At 41.8% G+C, this 27,831-nt stretch overlaps 1 protein-coding gene across 1 annotated transcript; it reads left to right on the top strand.

The window, feature by feature from the left end:
• Positions 1-1,941: 1,941 nt before the first annotated feature.
• Positions 1,942-27,045, top strand: LOC115824174 (antigen WC1.1-like). The gene is made up of 21 exons (XM_030788280.1): positions 1,942-2,152; positions 3,543-3,854; positions 4,282-4,596; positions 4,734-5,061; positions 5,234-5,580; positions 5,828-6,130; positions 6,761-6,936; positions 7,027-7,075; positions 8,011-8,109; positions 9,457-9,522; positions 10,731-10,793; positions 10,920-10,997; positions 15,444-15,644; positions 17,113-17,248; positions 21,599-21,688; positions 22,485-22,792; positions 23,056-23,358; positions 25,613-25,712; positions 26,202-26,347; positions 26,501-26,566; positions 26,993-27,045. Exons 1-21 carry the CDS (start codon positions 1,942-1,944, stop codon positions 27,043-27,045), a joined length of 3,750 nt encoding a protein of 1,249 aa, XP_030644140.1.
• The last annotated feature ends 786 nt before the right edge of the window (positions 27,046-27,831 follow it).

The following is a 27,831-nucleotide window of genomic DNA, read 5'->3' as shown; positions in this document are numbered from 1 at the left end:
AAATCCACCAATAATATGTAACTATTTTCTAAAATAAAGTGATTATAGTCACATGGGTCCAGTGCTGGTCTAATGTTGTCGTGTATATGACTGCTCCTCATAAGGCCTGATTGTGAGGGGTCAATGATCTGATCAAGACCTGACTTCAGTCGCTCTGCAAATACAGAGGCAAAGAGCTTTCCATCACAGTTCATCAATGTGACTGGTCTCTGATTATCTATTACCATGTGATCCTTATTCGGTTATGGTGTTAGTGTAATAAGACCCTGTGTCATTGAAGCTGGAAGTGTTCCCAGCTCTGTTGTCTCTTTAAGGAGTAAAGACTCATCATGACAGGGGGGTGTGCACCTGTCATTGTCATTGACAGAAGTGAATTTCTCAGTCAAACGCTGGTTTAATAACTTCTGTTACAAGATGAAAGTTTCAATTGTATGTCTTTTTTCCCTCTTTTATGGCAAATATCCCTACAAATTCAACAAATTCAGTCAATTCAGTCAAACTTTATTTATTTTTCACTGCATCTCAAACAGGAATGTTTTCAGTGCAGAATTACATATTGTTGAGTTCACATTGTTCAGATTAAACACAAAGCAACATTCTTCAGTTGTACCGGATAGTATATAAAGGTACGCATACACTTCCTAAAACACAACACTCTCTGTAAATATGCTGTCAACACTGACTCTTCAGACACATCCTCACTTTCATGTAATATTGGCACTTACTTTTTCTAACCACTAGATGGTGCTGTAGGATTAATTACACTGTGTAAAGCAGAGCGGGACACGACCCTAAGAGACATCTCCTGAGTAACATATGGGTAGGACTAGAATACCATATTTTAAACTCTGACACAGAATATGTAACTAGTCTTGGACTTGTTTTTACATGTTGAATAATTATTATCTCTTCATATTTTTCAGAGTTACTCCAATTGAGAAAAAAAATCAAAACTTTCTAATACAGAAGTTTGAGATAGGAAGCCAAGGCAGTAATTGGGTTTGATTAGGAGTTTCCTTTGTAACACACACACACACACACTCACACACACACACACACACACACACGCACACACACTATTCTGCAGCTGATACAGTTGTAATCTATTCGGTTCTGTACCTCCTCTCTGAAATAAATGTGTTTGTGGTTTTGTGACTCTCTCACAGAGCTGATGTGTCTTGTCTCTCCTCAGGGAGATGTGTCTACAGACAGGAGGAGGAGTCCTGTTCAAAAGCACAGACCTTATTTTGATATATTTGGAGAATTTTAAAGAGCGTCCTCTGATTTGTGACTGTAGCTGTTTGATGAGTTCCTGCAGTGTCTCTAATAAGGCAACAGTGAGTGTGATTGGTGGGTGGGAGGAGTCCTCTCTCTAGGTGGGCTAAGAGGACTCAGTTCCTTCAGTCAGTGTGAGAGAGCAGAGGTGAAGGTTGTGCTCTGTGACTAGTTGTTGAAACGGAGCGTGGTCTGGGGCAGAGAGAGATGGAGACGTGTGTGTGGATCATTTTTCTGTCCTCCATGGTTCATCTCACCACAGCTGGTAAGTGCAGATTCATGATGAAAAGATCAAGAGATCAGTAAAATGTCATTTAAATTAAAAAATATGTCATTTTAAAGGAGGAAATTTACTTGACTCAGACATCTGTCTTACAGTGTGTGTGTGGACAGAACATTATCCTGTTGCTTACAGAATATGTGTTTAAAATGGAATGTTTTGAGCACCTTTTGTTCCAAGAGGATATTTTTCATTCAGATATTTTAAGTTAGTTCTCAACTGAAACTCTCTCTCTCTCGCTCTCTGTCTCTGTCTCTCTCCCCTCTACAGACAGTGTGAGGCTGGTGAATGGTGGTAGTCACTGTGCTGGGAGAGTGGAGGTTCTTCATAAAGGACAGTGGGGCACAGTGTGTGGTATGAATTCAGGTTACAGAATTGTTTGGGATATGAGTGCTGCTGCAGTGGTGTGTGGAGAGCTGGGATGTGGGGAGGCTGTAGAGGCAGTGACATATGCACGTTTTGGAGAGGGATCAGGACCAATCGTGAAGGCTGGAGTGCAGTGTACAGGGTCAGAGTCCACACTGAAGAACTGTAGATCAGATGATGGGGCAATTCCACGCTGTGGTCATTATTATGATGTTGGAGTCGTCTGCTCAGGTAGGCTTTACTAAACCTCAGTAATAAATGACAATAATCTACTGCAGTGTTCACACATCCTTTCACTCATGTCTTTATTTTCTCATCACATCATGTAGCTTTTATACTGTCACCTTTTAACAGAATGATTATAATGATTATAATATTAAATTCAGCCTGAGAGAAATCCACTAATTTAAGTGAAGTTTTTTCATTTGTTTGATGATGTTAGGTAGTATTTTATAAATGATTGTGGTTATTTGTGCATTTGCTGTATAAAGTTGATCAATGAGTGTCTATGTACATGGGGTTTGGAGCGTTATTTTTAAATCGGTAGTTGTGTGTGTGTGTGTGTGTGTGTGTGTGTGTGTGTGTTTGTGTGTGTTTGTGTGTGAATGTGTATGTAGCTGTGAGAGTTATAGTTATTGCTGTGTGGAGGTAACTAGTTTTATATGATGAAGTTTAGGTTGTGTGTATATATGAACAGCAGAGACTGTACTGAGAGGAAAGAAGTAAAGACAGATTATATGTCTTGTCAGGCTTGTTGTAAATCAACTTATTTTTCTGGGTTTATCTTTCCATGTCACAGTTATTGTTTTTAAATCGTTCAGAGACACTGGTCATTTACTGTGTCCAAGTCACAGTGTCCATGTTACTGATGAAATTCTCTGAGACTTCATTCTCCAGTAGTCTATTCTGTTCCTGAACTTTACACTCATCATTCTGTCTCTCTCCTCTTATTTTAGTCAGTGTTTCAGTTATGTGACTGCATAACAGTGTTACTGACCTTACTGTATAATCAGAATATTTTTAACGTCCATAGCGGACAAAAAGAATTGATCGTTATCAACTTCTGCCCAAATGGTTCCTGGGGGTTCCTGTGCTAAAACTTCGAGCCTGGCGTCTGTTAGGTGTTACAGTGAGGGGTTTCTGTTTTGGTGTGCATTGGTCCTGAACACAGGGAGGTCTGGGCCATAAAGAGAGAACTGGGATCAAAGGGGATGGGGATAGAGAGGCAGAGTGAGAGTGATAGAGAGAGATAAGGAAGGGTGAAAAAGAGGGAGAGAGTTTACACAACTGCAACTTTAATTACTAAGGAACACTAAAGGTTAAGAAATGTCCTATTCTCTCTGAAAGCTGCACATTGTCCGCCCGACACTGTATAATCAGAATATTTTTAACGTCATTAATGGACAAAAAGAAAAAAGTAAAAAGCTCATGAAAAAAATGCTCTGAAAGAATATGTCACTTTCCTCAGAATCAGTATTTAGTCAAATCTTCACTCAGTTCTCATAAAACAGATTTAACATTCTCTCCAAAAAGGAGCAATATAAGTCTCACTCTATCTCATAAAAATTTTTATAATTTCATAAAAGCACATTTGTGAAATAAACCACTGTTTAATTGACAGGTAAGGGGACCAGACTAGTTGCTGGTTCTAGTCTGTGTTCTGGGAGACTGCAGATGCTTCGTGGAAGTGAATGGATGACGGTGTGTGATGCTGCCTTTGACCAGCAGGATGCAGAGGTGGTGTGTAGAGAGCTGGGCTGTGGGGTTCCTGTAGAGGTGCTGGGAGCTGCTGCTTTTGGTAAAGGGGAGGGTGAGGTGTGGTCAGAGGAGATTCAGTGTAGAGGCAATGAATCTATGATTTTCTTCTGTCCAACATCATCTTCAAAGAGACGCAACTGTCCCCATGACAACGATGTGGGAATAAAATGCACTGGTAATTATGAATTATTGACGTGTCCTTAGGACAATAATGAATGTAATTTATTGAGAATTATGTATTATTTCTCACAATTATTTACAGATGATGAGACAAATTGTTACAAAAATAACTAAGAAATAACTAAATAAAATTATAGTCTGAATCTAAACATAGTGAGTAATTATATTTTGCTGTATTTTGCTTTTTTGTTACATGTTTACTTGATGTTTTTGGTCACTTATGATCACCTGTTCTCAGTCACTTTATTATCATTGCTTTATTTTTTTACTAACTTAAACATTTTATTAATTCCTGGGAAGAAGTTCACCTCATCACAGCAAAAGGAATCATACAAGAGAAGAAGGAGCAAATTCTACAGTGCAGAGATAAGGAGAAGATAAACATAAATAATGAAGTGCCATCTTATGTTTTATCTTAACAGGATACACAGACTTCAGACTAGTGAACGGTCCTGACTCCTGCTCTGGTCGAGTGGAGCTGCAGTACCTCAGTGAGTGGGGAACAGTGTGTGATGCATCGTGGGACATCAGAGACTCCAACGTCCTCTGTCGACAGCTGAATTGTGGGAGTGCTGTGGCTGTAGTGGGGGTGGACTGGTTTGGGAAGAGCATTGGCCCAATACGGGCTGATGTGTTTGACTGCCAAGGCAACGAGACACACCTCTCAGCATGTGTCATCTCTTCATGGAGTCGAGCTGCATGCTCTCATAGGCAGGATGCTGGAGTCATCTGCTCTGGTCAGTTTATATGAGGGACACAGTTACATTCACTTCATGGCTGAATATTGCAGAAACTCATCACTCTGGTACTTTGATTCATTAATAATTGATTCATACAGAGGATGATTTTGGTAAAATTGAACTCTTCTCTTCAGGTTCCTCTATGTCTGCTGGTGCTGGATGGGTGAGGCTGACTGGAGAGAGGCAGTGTGAGGGAGAAGTGGAGGTTTATTTCCATCAGGCCTGGAGGAGAGTTCTCCTGGACACCTGGAGTTTATCTGAAGCCTCTGTGGTCTGCAGACAGCTGGACTGTGGCTCTGTTGTAGAGTTCAGTGGCTCCTCTGGGTCTGGTCTAAGGGACAGTGATGAGTGTCTGACTGGTTTCCAGTGCTCTGGGACTGAAGCTTATCTGGGAAACTGCAGCTCACCACAACCTACAAACTGCAATTCCAGTTCACAGCTGTCACTCATCTGCTCTGGTGAGTATTACATGACTGGAGCTTTGGTCATTTGATCTGGCCTCTAATTTCCACAAGAACAGAGACAGTCTCTTTTATTGTCAGACCAGTCACAATGCCTTTGGACACTTGTTATAAACTACTTCAGATTCAATATTCAGCTAAAAAAGTTGGTAAATAAATTCCTGAGTTTAGAGGTTGACTCTTTCTTCTTCATGCTTTAATTCAGCTCACAGGTCCCTCAGACTGGTGGGTTCTGGGAGTGAGTGTGCAGGGCGTCTGGAGGTTTTCCACAAAGGCTCATGGGGAACAGTGTGCGATGACTCCTGGGATATGAAGGACGCCCAGGTGGTGTGCAGACAGCTCCAGTGTGGAGAGGCCCTCGGTGGACCGGTTCCAGCCTGGTTTGGTCCTGGAACTGGTCCCATTTGGCTGGATAAGGTGGAGTGCCTGGGGAATGAGACGTCCCTGTGGAGCTGTCCATCAGAGGGATGGGGCCGACATGACTGTGGACACAAGGAGGACGTGGGAGTGCTGTGTTCAGGTATTCAGCTCAAATGCATCATAAATATCACACACTCAAGCTGTAAGAGAATGAGGAAATCAAGTAAATGCATCTTTTTATTATAAATATTGCTGACTCTTGGTTATAACAGGAAAACCGATGAAATTTTCCTAAAATGCTTTTTCCCCTTTTTTCCATTTTTGCCTGTTTGAGGGAAAGACTTTTCAGGAGTCATATGACAGCGTTACTCACCCATGGGGACTTCAAATCCTGTTTTTGTCCTCAGAGTTTAAAGAGATCAGACTGACTGAAGGCTGCTCTGGGAACCTGGAGGTTTTTTACAATGGAACCTGGGGTAATGTCTGCATGGACCAGATGGACTCAGACACAGTGTCTTTAATCTGTCAAGAGCTGAACTGTGGAAAGAGTGGCAGTGTGGACTCAAGCACACCAAGACTGGCTTCAGCTCCAAACTGGCTTGACCGTGTACAATGCCGCAAACACGACATCAGTCTATGGAACTGTCCTTCTTCACCCTGGGGCCAGAATGAATGTAATGCATTTGAAGTGGCAAAAATCACCTGTTCAGGTAAATTACCTTCACTTTTCTAATCAACCCAGAGGAAGAAAGATGCACAGCTGATTATAGACTTTTGGGTTTACATTCATTTGTTCTGTTTCTATTGGTAACATTTTTTGTGTTTGTGTTCTGATGAAGATCATGAAATAATTTCACTGTGAGGCATGAAGATAATGGTGAAAAATGTGCTGTTACAAGTGATTAAAGCTACAGTCGATAACCCATTAGTTAAAAATCATCATATTTCTCCTTTAGTCACAGAGGAAAAAACTGTCGCCCGAAGTCTTTTGTCATGTGCAGCGTCTCCACATCACAGACCATGTTCAGGTGACAACGTCTAACACCCACTCACATTATATTTCTCTCTCATATGTTTGTCAACTTCATATATCAGTAGTCTACAACAGAAAATTCTTCAATATGACATTCAGTAAAATAGGTCTGTGGTTATATTTGCTCATTTTGTCATAAAAGAAAAGTAATTTTAAAAATTTCACCTGTACCTAAAAAATGGCTTAAAAACCTCATACTATTTACCAATGAAAACATTTTCCACGCACATCTTTTTTAAAAACTGGGATCCTTATTTAATATCATGATAATTAGATGTTTTAGGTTAAACTGTGGTTTGTTGTCTAGACCATCTACCCCTCAGACTGATGGAGGGAGAGGGCCAGTGCTCTGGGAGGCTGGAGGTTTATCATGACGGTACCTGGGGCTCAGTCTGTGATGATGACTGGGACATTAGAGATGCTCAGGTGGTGTGCAGACAGCTGGGCTGTGGGCCGGCACTGAGGGCTGATGGGAATGCTGCCTTTGGGCGTGGAGAGGGAGCTGTGTGGCTGAGCAGGGTGCAGTGCAGAGGAAGTGAGATCCACCTGTCTGACTGTTCTCTCTCCCTGAAGAACAACACTGACTGCTCCCATAAGGATGATGCTGGAGTCACCTGTACAGGTAGGAGTGAGACAGTGGTTCCAATGGCTACTGTCATCAGACTGTAGAGAAAAGAGAGAAAAACCCACAAGGAAACAGAGCACTGAAGAGAATTGGGGCAAGGCTCAGTCACTGAAATAATCTTAAATAATTATTTCATCCAGATGTGATTGTCATGTGCTTGTTTGATGGTTGATGTCATATATTTGTAGTGGAAATCTATTAAAAACTATATTAAACATGTCCCATGTGTTCATGTGTGGATATTACATTCACTGAGAAGTTCAGGTCCAACACTGATGAATAAATGAACTCTGACCTCATTTCTTCTCATTATGGGACCCAAAAGCTTAAACAGTTATCAACTTCTGACAAGTAATATTGAAAGACAAAATGTCCAAGTCCTCTTACACTCACAACAGAATTAATGAATACACTTTCTCACTCTGTCTCTCTGCGTGTGTGTGTGTGTGTGTGTGTGTGGTTCTAGAGAGAACAACTTCATCAGTTACTTCTGCAGCATCTTTAGGTAATATGAATACTTGCATGTTTCTTTGTCTCATTTAATCTGACTTGTGTTTTTGTATTGGTGTATGGTTTATGTTTAACTCTAAATCATATCCTGGAATGTGATTTCTTTGTCCATGTGTCTCCAGTAACCACCAGCAGACGGACCAGTCCTTCACGGCCTCAGTCACAGACTGGTGTGTCCATTCCCTCAGTGGTGTTCCTGGTTCTAGGAGCACTGCTCCTGCTACTGCTGGTGTTTCTGCTTGTGCTGTTTTACCAGAACAGAGCTCTGAGGAGAGGTAGGAAAAACATTGAGGAAAACCTGCAGAAATTAGATCCCTTTGAATGCAAAATATGACCCTGTGTGTGTGTGTGTGTGTGTGTGTGTGTGTGTGTGTGTGTGTGTGTGTGTGTGTGTGTGTGTGTGTGATTGTTCTCCCACACAGCTCTGTCTAAGAGGAAGCACATGACTCTGCCTGATGCCGTCTATGAGGAGATTGACCACAGATTCCTGACTAAGAGAAGCAGTAACACTGTTCAGAGCGGTGAGAGACTTTTTACAGGGATGCACAGCTGTTACTGTGGAGAGAGAGAGAGAGAGAGAGAGAGAGAGATGGGAAAGTGATACAGAGTTTCTGCATTTGTGTGTTTATGTGAACTTGCAAACATATGCTATCTTCCTCCATTAAAGTAAGGAAAAGGTGAAAATCGTTTCAGCTTTGAGTGTTACAGATTGTACTTGAGCGAGAGTAATAGAATTAGGGGACGGGAAAGAGTGTTTGTGTTTCGTTGCGGGAAAAACTGGCCAGTTTTTGTATAAATTATTTTACAAATAAATATGTAGACATGTTGTCTAAATGAATTGCAGAATGATGCTCGTAAATTCTCGATGCTTCCCGTTACTGCGTTAACGCAGAGCTCACTTCAGAGACACCCAGTTTATAACGCCACCCACTCAAACAGACATCAGTTTGGTTTTGGACATCCATGTAGAGATAGACTGCTTAAGATTTCGTCATGATCATGTTTCATTTCAAAGACGTTACAGGTTGCTCTTTAAATAAAATGAAAACTATTTTGTAACGCGGGTCGAATATAGTCCTCACCGCAGTACGTCAAATTAGGTCTCCTGCCGTTTACGCACAAAACATTTGGTGATTTCAAAAGACCGAGGTAACTCAGTCAAGGGAAATTATTTCAGGCACATTTGTCTGTTGTCTTTCAATATTAAATTCAAAGACAGGATATCTACAACACAACACATCGTTAATTACATATAAACTCTACTAATCCCGCAACTGTGACTGTCATGATTAATGGGTTTTTTTTCTGTAGTCGACAAGATCATTATTTCAGTACTCTGCCACTTCTGTAGTACATGTACGACCTAGACTGAAGGCTATGCGATCGCCTGAGCATTTGAAACAGAGAGAGACAGAGAGAGAGAGACACGGGGGTGGGAGTTAATCAAAAACTGGGCCATGTGAACAGCAAGGAAAACTCAAAGAGCGACGTGAAGATGAAGTTTGTAAACTTACTGTGGTGTAACTGTGGTCGTATTATTTTTACTGGTGCGCTCTAAGTTTGCCGGTGATAAGAATCTGTCAGGCCTTTGGAGCCAAACGGTTTTACTCCTGTTCAGTCAGAGAGCTCAGCACCAAAAACCACGAGAGTCACAGGTGCAGCGGATGTGCGTGTGTGCCCAAGTGTGTGAGAGGGGAGGGGGAGAGTTAAAGTAGAGGGACATAGTACATGTCTGAGAGCGAAAGGGGGTGGGGGGCAGCAGGGAATTTGTGTGACTTGCAGGTGAGAGAGAGCGGGAGAACGAGAGCACGTGTTTGTGTATGTATTTTAATTCCGTGTTTGACCAATGTACCGCTCTCTTATAACAGGTCGTGCTCTATCAGAGGAACAGAACTCTGGCTATGAGGATGTGGGGGAAGAAGAGCTCCTCTCAGGTATGACAGCCAGATGGTCTCTACTTACTTCCTTACGTCCATAACCATCTCACTTTACCACAGATCATCTGACAGTTAATCAATAATGTGATGTGTGAACTTAATCCATTAAAGTCGTTCGCTGCTTATTCTTTACCTTCTGCTGCGTTTTATGAAAGCTAATGGCGAAAAAATTCGCATGAATAACAAACATTTAAAGTCCGTGTAATCCGGAGAGTTTCTGTTTTAAATTCCGTTTGCGCTTTTAGAAATACACGTGCGTGGAGGCTGAACGTTAACGGTAGGAAGATGAGACACTGTGTATCGTTTGGTTAAATATAAAAACGTTTAAAGCAGCACCAGAATCCGTGCCCGTTGACTGCACTGATACCGAAAGTTTAAAAAAGCAAAATGCGGTCTCCACTCCTGGTTTATGCAGCCCATTTGGCACAGACTCAGTCACGCTGTAGCGAACAGCGGCTCAAAGAATGACGGAAGCCGAGCTTCACTTCACCACAGCGCGTTGATGGAAGCCTCGTCAGTATAGCTACCTGCCAAGATCAAATATCGCCAATTTGAAAGATACGCAAGGACTCCGGAGATTCACCGGCAGAACGGTCGCTTCAGATTCAGTCATCGCTTGGTCTGACAGGTGTCGAGGGGGGAGAAAATAAGCGGGGAGAACGTAGCAAATGCGGGTTGCAAGCGAGGTTAAATTGAGCTAACAGACCGCCGTTTGACAGAACGGGACTATGATTACTTCGTTGGTCTCTTAAAGACATTTAAAAAAAGAAAGATCGAGTCTGACTGATGATCTTACGCAGGCGAGCGAAGAGTGCACAGCGGTCAGCCAGGATCTGTCTGACAGCATACTGTCAATAGGACGTCAAATAGCGTTTGTTTTAGTACTATTTATTTAGCGTGTCAGAGCAAAGAACGTGAAAAATTATGAAATTTGCTAAACGCATAAATGTTCTTCTTTGTTAATCCAAAAAAGACCAAACTTGTGCTTTTCTGTAAATGTCCGTATAGGATACGTCTGTGCGTATTTGTTGCGCTGCTGCTCATTAGGTGTCGTAGAGTGACAGTCACCAGCGTGACAACTGACACAAAGTCAAGTCTGGTATTCAGTGTGCTACTCGATCCATTCAGTGTGACTGTAATAAAGTGTTACACCACAAGTTTCTGTGGCAGTGCATTGTATTTATTCATTTATCCTGTTCCTGCAGAGTCTTTGATAGAGGAAAAAGCTGAGTATTACGATGATGCGAAAACTACCAGTGACCGGACAAGTGAGTGTGTTTATAGATGGATCACATGATCTCGTCCACTGTCTGTTTAACCAGATGTGTGGAAATGTTGTTTACAGGTGGTTTTGAGTCAATATTCAGATGTCTCTTTGCTTTTATCTGGTTCAGAGGAGATGCTGACCCTGGACTCTCCAGAGAGCTACGATGATGTCATCACTTCAGGACAGAACCCAGACAGTCTGATGGGTGTGTCTCTGTCTTTAGATTAATAATGTTTTCTTAATACAAACATGTGCACTTTAAAATTGCATTACTGTTCAGTGTCTGCTGTGAATGGAGGGGAATTTGTTTGTGTATTTTGATGCAGAGGAAAATGTGACAGAGGCTCCACCAGAGCGCTATGATGATGTCATCACTGTAGGGAGGAAGTCTGGAAGTGTGACGGGTGATTTCTCTAGATGTGCATATTAAATGTTATATTTCCATATCACATGATGTTCGTATAACAGACAATATTTAAAACAATGTATCTCTGTGATTGATTTAGAGCTGACAGGAACAAAGGTCTCACTAGACTTCTATGATGATGTCATCATGTCAGGGCAGGATCCAGGCAGTTTGATTGGTGAGTTATGATCTGTGTGATATTGTCCCACTCTCTTCAGTCCGTCACACTGAAACCACAGTGATCATATAACCACAGTGAGAGCCTCTTTCATTCAGTAATGTAGAAAATTAATGTTTGGAATAGCAGAACTGAAGTGATACAAGATGTTTAACAGTTTTCTGATGATTCATTTTATATTTTTACTTTGTGTTCAAATGTGAGAAAATATCCTCCTGAACAAAAATGTGGCCCACAAAAGAAACCATGAATCATGTTCAGTGTGTTTTTGATGTGAGTTTAGGGTGTTAGTAATGACTGTGTTGATTATTGTTTCAGAGACAGCTGTGAAAGACCCACCAGAGGATTATGATGATGTGGACACTACTCAAGGCAGTTTAGCAGGTGAGTTTCAGAGAAATGTTTTTTAAACTCTCACTACATGCTGTGTGTATAGGGAAGTTATACACTCACTGTGCATTTTATTTGAAACACTTACCTTGGACCTACACTCACTGGTCACTTAATGAGGTATACCTATCTTAAAGCTACATTATACAGGTGTACAGTTATAGACTAGAGCCTGTGGCTATAGGTTTACAATTACAGGCTGTAGCCTGCTGGGTTAAGAGTGATCCACCACCCAAAAATGTCCAGTGGTCCTGTGATCAGAACCTGACCACTGATGAAGGACTAGAGGATGGTTAACACTAACTGTACATGGCAGCAGATGGGTCTTAGTTTCTATCTGTCCACTAATAAAGTGTAACTATCAGCTTGGTGTTTCTAATAAAGTGGCCAGTGAATGTATGACAGAGAGTGAGAAAGTCTGTGAGGTGTGAGACGTGTGTTTGAGTGGATGGACTGGATGAGTCTGATGATGAGGAGAGTGTGGATGAGGACAAAGAAAAGCTGTTAGGTCAGTGAGTGTGTCCTGACTGTTGTGCTGATTTCATAATTACATAATTACAATCCGCTTTATTAACAGGGCTTTCCCACCTCCCATTCACATCTAATGACAAACGTCACAATATCCACTGTATCAATTGCTCAGTACATAAAATTAAAAAAGATTAACAAATGAACAATAACAAATGTAACAAATGAAAAACCTGAATTTTCTCCTGCTCCATTAGAGATGGAATATGATGATGTGGAAGGAGAGACTTTCTAAGGAAGATGGAGAAAGTAACAAAGATGGAAATTCCACCTCCTACCTTTGTATGTCATTTTAAAATGTCTTTTATGTCAAATAAGGCCTTGAAACAAATGATAATTCATATTTCCATGTCTCTGCAGTCAACAGAAAACTTTTCACACACAGATTTATCCAGTGTCTGAGAGGTCAGTCTAGGACTCTGAACTTTGTACTTGTATGTAGTTCTGCTCTCTAGACCTCAGTGTTGTAAAGAGGAACATTTCTAGATCAAAATAATGGAAGAGACTGAATCAGGGAAGGTGGTGTTTGTTCAGCAAAACACAAATGAGAGAAAAAAGTAGATAATGAAATGAGGATGGACAGAAGGGAATAAAGGAACTGTATGAAATATAATGTTCAGTATTAATAGATGGCTTTAATATTCCAGCCTTTGTTCTGATTCAGTACCATTTCAGTGTTTATCTTCATACAGTTATTTTGTCCAAAATCATATCAAATATTAACTCAGGGAAATGCATCCATAGTGGACAAAAAACCAAGAGAATGTCATGGTTTTTTCGAATAAGAAAACTAAATATATTGATTATTGAAGCTTTTGCTGAAAATGCTTTTGTCATTGATGCTGAAGAATTGATTTTTACTTTGATAGTTTCTTTTTGTTGTTTACTCTTGTAAGATTTGGTAACATTAACTGGGAACATGTTTGCACGTTTTTCAAAAATTTAATTGTTATATCTTACCTGTCACAATATCTACTGTATTATTGTTCTATTTTTCTAACATTGTCATCTTCTGAATACTTGTACACTGTTGATTCACAACACCGTTGTCAGAATAAATGCTTATTAAGTTCACAAAATTCAGTAAAGAGTATTAATGTGGATCTCCCATTAGTCAGTTGGTATTCTACCACTAGAGGGAGACGTTACTTGTCCAGCACTGAATTGTCATTGATTAATATTCCCAATAAAATGCAGGACTGAGTTTGTAAATTTGAACAGGCTGGTAAAAGTGAATTGTCACTATAATATGCCTGTTAGGAAGCAGGACATGGAGACTAAAGTCTGTGAATTCAATACACTGATCTATTTACACAACTTTACATGACCTGTGCAACGGCATTTGAAGTGTTGAACTGGGTGGGGATCTGTTTTTTATGTATTATGGTATTTCTTTTTGAAATGTGATTAATTCTGTTAAATACATCTAAATCAGAGCGAGGAGAAAGAGTGGGTGATATCCTACTCCACGGCAATGCAGTAAAGCCCTTTGAGACTGTAAACAGTGATATTGGGCTCTAAATAAACTTGAACTTGAACTTAAAGTGACTATGTAGCTCTATCGCCCTCTAGTGGGAAAATAATTTAAGTTATCACAGACCTTGGCAACAATTGGCAATTTGGCTAACTGACGTATATCCAATTTGATGGTGAGTTCACGGCTAAATTACACATACTAAAGTCACCAGACTAATAAGACTAAATACTTTGTAATTTGTGTCTGAAATCAGCAGAGAAAACATAAATTCTCCAAAAATAATAAAAAAAGACAGGTTTCTCTCTATTATGACAACAGTGGCCATCTATGTTCTCTGTCTGTCTGTCTGTCCCTCTCTCTCTCTCTCTCTCTCTCTCTCTCTCCTTCCCTCTCTCTTTTGGTTCCACTGAAACATTAATTCTGTCTTGTCTTGTTAAAGATGATGAACGTTCTGTGACATCCACAGTTTGATTTAAGAACCGAACTTGATGAAGGCAGTGATTAAAATGTGACACTGATTTCTGTGTTTTCTGATAACTGGTATGAAATATGGACTCATGTGGAAAATTTCTTCAAAAAAGGGAAGAATTAGCCCAAACCGAGGCCTGTGGCTCTGAAGCTGTAATACTCTCAAACAGACTGTCAGTGTTTGGTTCAACAGTCTCCAGTGGAAACCAAAACTGTTTGTGTGTGTAATTCAGTTCTGTTCAGCTGGTATTATGACCCTCCACCCTGTGCACTATTACCCTCTAGTGGTGAGAAATATGACTACACATAATAAAAACACATGGTACACTTACACCTCCTACAAATGACTCCTATAGTTGGTATTTGTTTGAAATGAGTTTACTTTATCTGGGTTACTTGGGGGCTGAGGAAACCAAGCACTTTCCCCTCATGCACTGAAAGCTCCCAGTGTCCGATTGGCAACAGTGTTCAGGACCACGGACAGCACCAATCTGTCAAACCTGCACTGACAGCTGAAGACAGAGAGTGAGAGCCTTGGTCAGCTCCACATTCACTCACAGCAGCAGAACCTGGCTGTAGTGGGGAGGTGGAGCTGTGTCTGATCTTTACTGGACTCCACCTCAGGGAGTAGCTCTGCAGCAGGAAGGTTGTATTTGCTTTTCTTTCCTTTCTACACCTGAGCTCCATCCAAAAGATTATGACAAGACTGTTGTAAGAGGAATTAAATTATGATGTCTTCACTTTGTTTTATTTTCTTGAGATCCCTCTTTTCCATTCACTCCTTCAGTCATTCTCTCTGTCAGGTAGATGAAGACTTGCTGTAGAGTCTTAATCAGTGCACACAGGTTTACTCTGGGTTACCATGGTTACTCAGTACCTGCTACTGCTGTTACATGGTGTTACATACTGATACATGCTGTTACAACCACTTTTCTGTCAGACAGGATGACAGGATTTCAACACTGGACTTACAGAGCGCATACTACCAGGTTCTCATGAAGAGAGCAGGGACCTAACATCATTCATCACTCATGAAGGACTGTTTAGCTGTTTAAAATGGTTCCCTTTGGACTGGCATCAGGACCAGTCTGCATTCAACACATGATGTCTTTCATACTGAAAGGAGTAGCCAGAGCTCACTGTTACCTAGATGATGTCATAGTTGTAGGTGACTCACGTGAAGTCCGCGATCGCAACCTTGCAGCTGTGCTGCAGGCCATCAGTGCAGCTGGCATGAAGCTGAACATGGTAAAATGCACACTCAGACAAACAGAACGGAAATTCCTGGGGCACATGGTTACCTCATATGAGATAAAGCCGGATCCATCGCACGTGGAAGCAGTTCTGCACACGCCCCCACCCAAAGATGTTTCAGTCTCTGCTCCTTTTTGGGGCTCACCTCATGGTCTGCAAAGTTCATTCCAAACTGTGCATCAGTGGTAGAGCCCATGCGCAGCCTACTGAGGAGGTCAGCTGCATTTGATTGGACAGATGACACACAGAGGAACTTTGATGCAGTAAAACAGCTCATAGTCAGTAGCCCTGCTCTGACTGTGTTTGATCCAGAACAGCCTATGATAGTCACTACGGATGCATCGGACTGTGGGGTCGGTGCTGTGCTCACCCAAATACACAAAGATGGATCTGAGAGAACAGTGGCATTTGCACCATGTACCCCGTCATCATCTGAGTGTAAAGACTCTACAGAGGAGAAAGAGGCACTGGCTTGTGTATGGACGACTGAAAAATGGAGGACCTGCCTATGGGGTTGGGGGTTCACATCATGGATCACAGCCCCCTGACCACATTACGCTCCTCACAGGGTCTCGACAGAGCTGGCATGTGAGTGGCACGGTGGTCAGCACGGTGACTGTCTTTTAACTATGACGTTGAGTACAAGCCTGATTCGGACAATGTGATGGTCGACTGTCTCTCTAGGCTGCCATTACCTGTGATGGATCACCCTGAGGAGGACATCGAGGTGATAGCACTTATCACAGGCCTAACAGCTGTCTCCTCTGAGGACTTCAAGGCTGCCTGTCAGGCATGCCCAGTGCAGGCTTAACACTGTGATCTGATAGCCACTTGGTGGCCCAGAACAGGCAAGAGTGTGGATCCATCACTGTCATCATACTATAAAGTACAGACTGAACTGTCTATTGTATAGGGATGTGTCATGAGAGGGCATTATAGACTACTTTCTCCTGAGAGCATACAGCCTCAACTGATACAGCTCACTCATGATACACATCAAGCCATAGTGCAAACCAAACAGAGACTCCGGGACCTTTATTGGTGGCTGGGCATGGACAAGCAAGTTGAAGTGGTGATCAAGGCCTGTTACACCTGTCAGCAGCATGACAAAACTGCAGTAACACACACACCATGTCTCTTACACCTGTCCCATTCCCTACTGCTGCATGGGGAAAAGTAGCTATAGATTTAATGGGACTGTGTGAGAAAGCTGTTCCAGGTTGCTGGTCTGTCATCACTCTCATTGATTATTACAGTAAATGGCCAGAGGTGGTGCCCACCTCCCACGTTGCTTCAGTAGTGGTGTTTCAGTTTCTCTCATCAGTCTTCAGCAGAGAAGGGAATCCCAAAGAATTGGTCTCAGGCAACAGCAGTCAACTTATCTCACAAGAAATGGAGATGTTTCTTTAGGACAGGGCAAGTCACACACAAGAGATCTTATGTTTTCCACAGGCCAGCAGAGAAATGGAGAGGTTTAATAGGAGTCTGAAAGACAGCCTGCAGACAGCACAAACTGAGGGAAAGGAGTGGGTGATGTTCATCACAGACTTTCTCCAGGTGCACAGATCAACCAAGCACACTACCACTCAATGCACTCCCTCTGAACTGTTACACGGCAGGCATCACACTTGGCTCCAACGTAACCCCCAGGAGAAGAAACGTGATCCTAATGGACACCTTGGTCTTCATGTGGGAGGTCAAATGGATAGACAGGGAGACACAAGGGTTCCCCCAGATCAGCCTCCTCAAAGAGAGGTCAGGATCAGAGAACCACCAGTATGGACTAAGGAATATGTAATGTAGAAAAATAAAGAGAAAGGTATTGGTATAGAATGAACATAATATTCTACAGGGACAGTTCAAATAATGTTCTAGACATTTCTAGTCAAATTATTTTGAAGGAAAGTTCCGTTTGAGTATTTTGAGACGACTTAAGTGATTGTTTGAGTTGACATTGTATTTTAGTACTTTGAGACTACATAAATGATTCTTTGAGTCGATGTTGTATCAGCACAAACTTGGTAAGGGCAACTTACTTAAGAAGAGGGGATGTGTTGTGTTCTTGTTAGACTGTCAGACAGAAATGGACACAAGGGGGTGAATAAAGGATGGGAAGGATAGAGAGGGAACAGGAAGGAGGTGAGAGAGGTGTATGCATGTGGAAAAGAGGGTACGGCCAAAAATAAAGAGGCTGAATCTAAAAGCACAGTATCAGGGATTATTGCAACATTACCATTGTTTATTTATACGTATAAATATGTAAGATAACTCTAGATAAATTGGTTATGTACTCACACCTGTATCCCTTAGGCCCACACAGTAAAATGCAGTTTTTGGGTTGGGCCAGGGCAGTCGGACATGCGTCGTTATGGTGGTTACGAAAGTAATAACCGGTTCATCCCTGAACAGTTTGAACTGAAATGGTCTGTCTGCACCCTCATGACTGTTATATACAGAGAGAAATAAGGAACTTCCTTGGTCCACCATCTGATATCGTGTAATAATATACAGCCTGATATATTTCAGAAGTCTCCATTGGGTTTTCTTTTTCAGCTTTAATTCACATTATTAACATGTGGAAAATGTGACAGGGCTCACAAGCAAAGTCAAAATGAGCAAAAAATGGAATATCTTCTTCATCATCTTCTTCTTCTTCTACTTCAAAATTAGTAAATCAGTTTAAACACCCCTTCATAATGCTCAGCAGCCCATCATCCATGTGTATTCCACGTTGATTAAGTTAAATGAACTGGGTAAAGAATCTGACGCGGTGACATAAACACTGTCTTGGACTGTCCTGGCATTTCTGAGTCTCAGAGCTTCCACTCTGTACTGTTGTTATGACGGAAATGAGGCACTGAGTTAGTAAACTCTACTTTAAATTTGAATCTATGATGAGATTTGTCTTGACCTTGTGATTGCAGACTTATACCTCCAGTGATGTCTTCATGCTGTAAGGGTTAGTATAGAGACTATGTTCTACTATGTTCTAGTGGCTGATGTGTTTACTGCAAATTCTTTGAGCTACAACAACTCTAGTCATTCTGTTTTTTCTCCTGGTTGTAGGAAACTGCCTTACACTATTGTTACGGTTTTATCATGTCTACTATGTCCAGTTCTTACACCTCAGACCTTTGCCCTAATTCATTAATGGAACTCCTGGTTCACTTGCTATGTTCCAACAGTATACCGTACCCGACCACAAAAACGGGCAGTTACAGATGTAGGTTTTATACGTTTGTGACTATGCTCTACACAATATTGTGATCTCTTTTGTGTAAAATTCACAGTCATAAGCACACGCAAACACACACAGACACACATACGCACACACACACAAACACACACACACACTAGTACACTTTGAACACAAAATTCTGGAGACAATCCAGAACAACAAAAGCAGAGAATAACAACCGAACCCTAACCTTGACCCTAATCCTAATCCTCCCAAAAGCTTTCACATTTTTAGTTTTATAAATAAAAACTATATCTTTTTACACTCACACACACACACACACACACACACACACACACACACACACACACATACATATATAAACACCAATGAAATTCGTTTAAGTTCAAGTTCAAGTTCAAGTTTATTTAGAGCCCAATATCACTGTTTACAGTCTCAAAGGGCTTTACAGGCCACAACAGTCAAATCAAAACATGACAGCACCCCCTGACTTAGTCCTGATGGCAGGCAAGAAAAAACTCCCCAAAAACCCAAGAGGGAAATGGGAAAATGGGAGAAATCTTGAGAAGGACCATAGAGAGAGGAGACCCCTTGGCCAGACAGGTGTGCAATAGGTGCCGACCACGTGGGCAATTGAAAGTAAATTGGAGCATGAACAAAGGGGATGGCGATGCAGACAGGAGGCTGACAGGGGGATGAAGGATGATAACAGGATGGATCGGTCCACAGGGCGGGAGGAGTCAGGATCACTGGTGTCTCAGGAGTAGTATGTGTGGCTCGACAGAGAGAGAGAGAGAGAGAGAGAGAGAGACATTGTTAGATGTTCATTTCCACATAATGGTTAACCAGTGGAGGTTAATGGTTTAACCAGTGGTAACTACGATTTTGATCCCAGTCTGATGTGATGTCCTCAATAAAATAATGTGCTATCAGTAAAATGTCCTTCTAATTTAGCAAAAATAAGTATACACACACGTGCACATGTGTGCATGCACAAACACACAAACACACACACACACACACACACACACACTCACTCAGTAGTGCGGATCTTTAGCTCCTCATAACTGCAAGGTCGCATCCCTTTCTTTTCTTTAAATTTATTCAGCTTTTCATTATATCACATTCAGAAGTGTCAGGATCAAAGTAGTGTTTTTGTGGTATTCTCAAAATTATGAACAAAGTGAAGGACTTGTTATATCATTTTTAAAATATTACAGCCTGTAGAATCGCTCTCAAAAATTTCTAAGGGAGCCAATAAGACACAAATATTTACAAATACATGAAAAAACATGTAATAGTACACAAAGTGAAAAAGTGCTGAAAAATGACCTGCTGTCAATGCCACATTTTTTCATTTATTTAGCACTTCTTATATTTTACCACTAGAGGGGGCTGAATGATTTACACTGGGCTAAACAGAAACGACCGTGAAACAGCTTGATATTTCAATAGAACTTATGATGTCATTATCTATAATTTTTCGTTTTTCCAACATAAAAGTCCTTCAAGAAACTCTGAACGGAGACCTCTTCACTTATGTCTCTCACCCCGTTACAACTGTGATGAACTTTTCTGGATCATCGTGACCAGTGCGTTTGGTCACTCACAGGAGGTACGTGCATGAATGCTTATGACGTTTGTCAGTAAGTAGGAAACACTCATCATGACAAGGAGGTGTGTACCTGTTGTTGTCTTTGACGGAAGCGAATTTCTCAGTCAAATGCTGGTTTAAACAGCTTTTGTAACAGTATAAAAGTTTAAATCGTATGTCTTTTTTCCCATTTAGACATTTTTTATGGCAAATACCCCTTATGAATTCCACAAATGCATCTCTTTATTCAGTCAAATTTAATTTTTAACTACTTCTCAAACAGGAATATTTTTCAACATGGATTTACATACTGTTTTGTTCCTATTGTTCAGATTATACACAAAGCAATATTCTTCATTTGTATCAGGTAGTATATAAAGGTACGCATACACTTCCTAAAACATAACCCACAAACGCTGTCTGCAGATATGCTGTCAACACTGACTCGTCAGTAACATCTTCACTTTCACATAATGTTGGCACTTACTTTTTCTAACCACTAGATGGGGCTGTAGGATTAATTACACTGAGTAAAGTAGAGGGTCGTGACCCTAAGAGACATCTCCTGGGTGAGATATCAATGGTCCTACAATACTGTATGTTTTGAACTCGTATTTTAAATTCTGACGCATAATATGTAACTGTTCAATTTGCCATATATAAATAATTATTCAGCACCGAGATGAGAAATCAAAAACTTTTCTAACACAGTAGTGTGAGATATGACGCCAAGGCCGTAATCAGGTTTGACTCATAATCTCATAAATTTTGTCTTTTATGAATAGAAATTGGTACTGAAATTTTTTGCAAACACACACACACACACATACACACACAGACACACACATACACACATGCACACACTATTCTACATGTAATGCAATTGTAATGAATTCAGCTGTGTACCTCTTCTCTGAAATAAATGTGTTTGTGGTTGTGTGACTCTCTCACAGAGCTGATGTGTCTTGTCTCTCCTCAGGGAGATGTGTCTACAGACAGGAGGAGGAGTCCTGTTCAAAAACACAGACCTTATTTTGATATATTTGGAGAATTTTAAAGAGCGTCCTCTGATTCGTGACTGTAGCTGTTTGATGATTTCCTGCAGTGTTCCTGCAGCACATTAAAATATGTCCATGAGAAACAGAATGCCATGCCTCTTTGTGCTTCATGTAAACATGTTAACAACACTGTTTGTCTTGTGCAAACAGGATACACAGACTTCAGACTAGTGAACAGCTCTGACTCCTGCTCGAGTGGAGCTGCAGTACCTCAGTGAGTGGGGAACAGTGTGTGATAAATCGTGGGATATCAGAGCCTCCAACGTCCTCTGTCGACAGCTGAATTGTGGGAGTGCCGTGGCCATAGTGGGGGTGGACTGGTTTGGGGAGGGCAGTGACCCAGTGTGGGTTGATGTGTTTGATTGCCAGGGCAACGAGACACACCTCTCAGCATGTGTCATCTCTTCATGGAGTCGAACTGCATGCTCTCATAGGCAGGATTCTGGAGTCATCTGCTCTGGTCAGTTTATATGAGGGACACACTTACATACACTTTATGACTGAATGCTGCAGAAACAATCATCACACTGGTACTTTGATTCATTAATAATTGATTCATAAAGAGGAGGCTTTTGGTAAAGTTTAAATGTTCTCTTCAGGTTCCTCTATGTCTGCTGATGGTGGATGGGTGAGGCTGACTGGAGAGACGGAGTGTGAGGGAGAGGTGGAGGTTTATTTCCATCAGGCCTGGAGGAGAGTTCTCCTGGACTCCTGGAGTTTGTCTGAAGCCTCTGTGGTCTGCAGACAGCTGGACTGTGGCTCTGTGGTAGAGTTCAGTGGCTCCTCTGGGTCTGGTCCAGGGGACAGTGATGAGTGTCTGACTGGTTTCCAGTGCTCTGGGACTGAAGCTTATCTGAGAAACTGCAGCTTACCACAGACTACAAACTGCAATTCCAGTTCACAGCTTTCACTCATCTGCTCTGGTGAGCATTACATGACTGGAGGTTTGGTCATTTGAACTGGCCTCTGATGTCCACAAGAACAGATGCAGTCTCTTTTATGATCAGATAAATCACAATGCCTTTGGATAGCTATTTAAAATAATGCAGAATCAATATTCTGTTAAAAAAAAAATTGGTAAGTAAATTCCTGAGTTTAGAGGTTGAGCCTGTCATCTTCATACTTTAATTCAGGTCACAGGTCCCTCAGACTGGTGGGTTCTGGGAGTAAGTGTGCTGGGCGTCTGGAGGTTTTCCACAAAGGCTCATGGGGAACAGTGTGCGATGACTCCTGGGATATGAAAGATGCCCAGGTGGTGTGCAGACAGCTCCAGTGTGGAGAGGCCCTGAGTGGACCGGTTCCAGCCTGGTTTGGTCCTGGAACTGGACCCATTTGGCTGGATAAGGTGGAATGCGTGGGGAACGAGACATCCCTGTGGAGCTGTCCGTCAGAGGGATGGGGCCGACATGACTGTGGACACAAGGAGGACGTGGGAGTGCTGTGTTCAGGTATTCAGATAAAATGCATCATAAATATCATACCCTCAAGCTGTATGAGAATGAGGTAATTGGTTTGAGTAAATGCATCTTTTTTGTTTTAAACATTGCTGATTCTTGGTTATGACAGAAAAATGGGTGGAATTTTCCTAAAATGCTTTTTTCCCTTTTCTCCTTTTTTGCCCATTTTTGCCTGTTTGAGTGAAAGACTTTTTAGGAGTCATATGACAGTGTTTGTCAACCATGTGGACTTCAAATCCTGTTTTTGTCCTCAGAGTTTAAAGAAATCAGACTGACTGAAGGCTGCTCTGGGAACCTGGAGGTTTTTTACAATGGAATCTGGGGTAATGTCTGCATGGACCAGATGGACTCAGACACAGTGTCTTTAATCTGCCAAGAGCTGAACTGTGGAAAGAGTGGCAGTGTGGACTGGAGCACACCAAGACTGGCTTCAGCTCCAAACTGGCTTGACCGTGTACAATGCCGCAAACACGACATCAGTCTTTGGAACTGTCCGTCTTCACTCTGGGGTCAGAATGAATGTAATGCATATGAAGTGGCAAAAATCACCTGTTCAGGTAAATTACCTTCACTTTTCTAATCAACCCAGAGGAAGAAAGATTCACTACTGATATAGACTTTTGGGTTTACATTCATTTGTTCTGTTTCTATTGGTAACATTGTTTGTGTTTGTGTTCTGATGAAGATTATGAAATAATTTCACTGTGAGGTATGAAGATAATGGTAAAGAATGTGCTGTTACAAGTGATTACAGCTACAATCAATAACCCATTAGAAAAAAATCATCATATTTCTCCTTTAGTCACAGAGGAAAAAACTGTCGCCCGAAGTCTTTTGCCATGTGCAGCATCTCCACATCACAGACCATGCACAGGTGACAATGTCTAACCCCCATTCACATTATATTTCTCTCTCATATGTTTCTATGTTTGGGATAGTTGGGGCGATGACGTGTGTTGCGTCATTGTGAAACCCTCCTCCCAGGTTTTTTGCACTGTTTTCAAGTTCGGTTTTGTGCTTCTCGGTATAGTTCGGCAGTTCATTTCTCTACCGACTTCATGTGCGTGAATGTGAAATACCACACCCACACACCCACACGCCTATCATACTCCACTTCGATTGTCGTTTGAATTTATAATAAAGGGTGGATTTCATTAACCCCCAATCTCCGCCTAATCATCCTTCTAACAGAGGATTGGAGTGAACTCAGTTGGACTCCAGCATTCATACAGCTCTAACTATTGCACAGTCTTAAATATGAAATTCTGTATTAAGTATATTTTTGCATGTATTTGTTCATTTTGTCAAAAAGAAAACTAATTTAAAAAATTTGAACTTACGAGTCCCTAAATAATGGCTTAAATAAGCTTTTTACTAATGAAACAAATCTACCATGCACAATTTTTTGGATCCTTATTTAATATCATGATAATTAGATGTCTTAGTTAAAACCATGGTTTGTTGTTCTAGACCATCTACCCCTCAGACTGATGGAGGGAGAGGGGCCAGTGCTCTGGGAGGCTGGAGGTTTATCATGATGGTACCTGGGGCTCAGTCTGTGATGATGACTGGGACATTAGAGATGCTCAGGTGGTGTGCAGACAGCTGGGCTGTGGGCCGGCACTGAGGGCTGATGGGAATGCTGCCTTTGGGCGTGGAGAGGGAGCTGTGTGGCTGAGCAGGGTGGAGTGCAGAGGAAGTGAGATCCACCTGTCTGACTGCTCTCTCTCCCTGAAGAACAACACCGACTGTTCTCATAAGGAAGACGTTGGAGTCACCTGTACAGGTAGGAGTGAGACAGTGGTTCCCATGGCTACTGTCATCAGACCTGAGTCACAGAATTAATCTGAAGTATTTGAATGACTGGGCCCTGTCCCAACACTCTTACATGTCTCCTTTACCTTGTGTCCTTTTCTACTAACATTCAAACAGAACTGAGTGTATTGAAGTCATACTGAACAAAAAATCATAAGAACGTTCATCAAAACTGCCAGGAAAAGGTCACAAGGAAACAGAGCACTGAAGAGAATTGGGACAGGGCCCTGTCACTGAAATACCTCAAATAATTATTTAGGGCTGATTGTCATGTGCTTGTTTGATGATTGATGTCATATATTTGTACTGGAAATCTATTAGAATGACAGTAAGACATGCCCCATGAGTTCATGTTAGGATATCACATTCACTGACTTGTAATATTTAAAGACAAAATGTTCAAGTCCTGTTACAAAATTACTAAACACTCTCTCTCTCTCTGTATTTGTGTGTGTGTGTGTGTGTGTGTGTGTGTGTGTGTATCTCTGTCTGTGTCTGTGTTTGTGTGTGTGTATCTGTGTTTGTGTGTGTGTGTGTGTGTGTGTGTAGTCCTAGAGAGAACAACTTCATCAGTTACTTCTGCAGCATCTATAGGTAATATGAACACCTACATGTTTCTTTGTCTCATTTAATCTGACTTGTGTTTCTGTATTGGTGTATGGTTTATAATAACTCTAAATCATATCCTGGAATGTGATTTCTTTGTCCATGTGTCTCCAGTAACCACCAGCAAACGGACCAGTCCTTCACGGCCTCAGTCACAGACTGGTGTGTCCATTCCCTCAGTGGTGTTCCTGGTTCTAGGAGCACTGCTCCTGCTACTGCTGGTGTTTCTGCTTGTGCTGTTTTACCAGAACAGAGCTCTGAGGAGAGGTAGGACAAACACTGAGGAAAAACAGCGGAAATAAAGTTCCTTTGAATGAGAAATATGACCCTGTTTGTGTGTATGTATGTGTGTGTGTGTGTGTGTGTGTGTGTGTGTCTTCTCCCACACAGCCCTGTCTAAGAGGAAACACATGACTCTGCCTGATGCTGTCTATGAGGAGATTGACCACAGATTCCTCACTAAGAGAAGCAGTAACACTGTTCAAGAGAGGTGAGAGTCTCTTTACAGGGATGCACAGCTGCTACTGTGGAAAGAGAGAGAGAGAGAGAGAGAGAGAGAGAGAGAGAGATTGCATGTATGTGTGTGTGTGTGAGAGAGAGAGAGAGAGAGGGAGGGAGAGGAAGAGGGAGAGGGAGGGGGAGGGAGAGGGAGGGGAGAGGGTGAGAGAGAGAGAGAGAGAGAGAGAGAGAGCGCGCGAGAGAGAGAGAGAGAGAGAGAGAGATGGGAGTGAAACAGAGTTTCTGCATTTGTGTACTTATGTGATCTTCAAAACATGTGCTATCTGCCTCTAATAAAGTAAGGAAAAGGCGAAAATCGTTTTAGCTTTGGGTGTTACAGATTGAAATTGGTGCGGAGGGATAATCAAAAACTGGGCCATGTGAACAGCAAAGAAAACTAAAAAGAGCGACGTGAAGATTGAGCTTGTTCATTTACTATGGTTTAACTGTGGTGGTATAATTTTTACTGGTGCGCTCTAAGTTTGCCAGTGATAAGAATCTTCCAGACCTTTCGAGCCAAACGGTTTTACTCCCGTTTAGCCAGAGAGCTCAGCGCCAAAAACCACGAGAGTCACAGGTGCAGCGGATGTGTTTATGTGCCCAAGTGTGTGAGAGGGGAGGGGGAGAGTTAGAGGGACATAGTACATGTCTGAGAGCGAAAGAGGTGGCAGCGGGGAGTGTGTGTGACGTGCAAGTGAGAGAGAGCGGGAGAACGAGAGCATGTGTTTGTGTATGTGTTTTAATTCCGTGTTGGACGAATGTACCGTTCTCTTTTAACAGGTCGTGCTCTCTCAGAGGGACAGAACTCTGGCTATGAGGATGTGGGGGAGGAAGAGCTCCTCTCAGGTATGACGGCCACATGGTCTCCACTTACTCTCTTACGACGAAGTCCATAACTATCTCACTCTACCATATATCATCTGACAGTTAATCAATAATGTGATGTGTGAACTTCATCCATTTAAGTCGTTCGCTGCTTATTTTTTACCTTCTGCTGCGTTTTATGAATAATAATGCCGAAAAAATCCACATTTATAACAAACATTGAAAATCCATGTAATCTGGAGAGTTTCTGCTTTTGATTCCGTTTGCGCTTCTAGAAATGCACGTGCGTGGAGGCTGAACGTAAACAGTAGGGAGATGAGACACTGTATCTTTGATTAAAACACAAAATAAAACTTTTAAAGCAGCACCAGAATCCGTGACCGTTGACTGCACTGAAACCACAAGTTTAAAAAAGCAAATTGTGGTCTCCACTCCTGGCTCATGCAGCCCATTTGGCACAGACTCTGTCACGCTGTAGCGAACAGCGGCTCAAAGAATGACGGAAGCCGAGTTTCTCTTCACCACAGTGCGTTGATGAAAGCCTCATCAGCACAGCTACCTGCCAAGATCAAATATCGCCAATTTAAAAGAAACGCAAGGACTCCGGAGATTCTCCGGCATAACGGTCGCTTCAGATTCAGTCATCGCTTGGTCTGACAGGTGTGGAGGTGGGAGGAAATAAGCGGGGAGAACGTAGCAAATGCGGGTTTCAAGCGAGTTTAAAACTGAGCTAACAGACCGCCGTTTGACAGAACGGGACTATGATTAGTTCATTAGTCTGTTAAAGACATTTAAAAAAAAAACACTGACTCTGACTGATGCTCTTACGAAGCCGAGCGAAGAGTGTACAGCGATCAGCCATAATCTGTCTGACAGCATACTGTCGATAGGACGTCAAATAGCGTTTGTTTTACTCGTATTTATTTCACGTGTCATACAAAAGAGCATGAAACGATATGGAATCTGCTGAAAGCATATGTTCCTCTTTGTTACTCCAAAAAAAGACCAAACTGGTATTTTTCTGTAAATGTCCGTATAGGAGACTTCTGTGCGTGTCTGCTGCGCTGTTGCTCATTAGGTGTCGTAGAGTGACTGTTACCACCGTAAAAAGTGACATAAAGTCTGGTATTTAGTGTGCTACTCGATCCATACAACGGGACTGTAAAAAGTGTTACATTAGCAGTTTCTGTGGCAGTGCATATTATCTGTCTGTCTGTCTACCTATCTATCTGTCTGTCTGTCTACCTATCTATTCTGTTTCTGCAGAGTCTTTGATAGAGGAAAAG

The sequence above is a fragment of the Chanos chanos genome, chromosome 11, assembly GCF_902362185.1.
Source record: "Chanos chanos chromosome 11, fChaCha1.1, whole genome shotgun sequence".
In the NCBI taxonomy this organism is placed as follows: Eukaryota; Metazoa; Chordata; class Actinopteri; order Gonorynchiformes; family Chanidae; genus Chanos; species Chanos chanos.
This window is presented reverse-complemented; position numbering and strand designations above follow the sequence as displayed.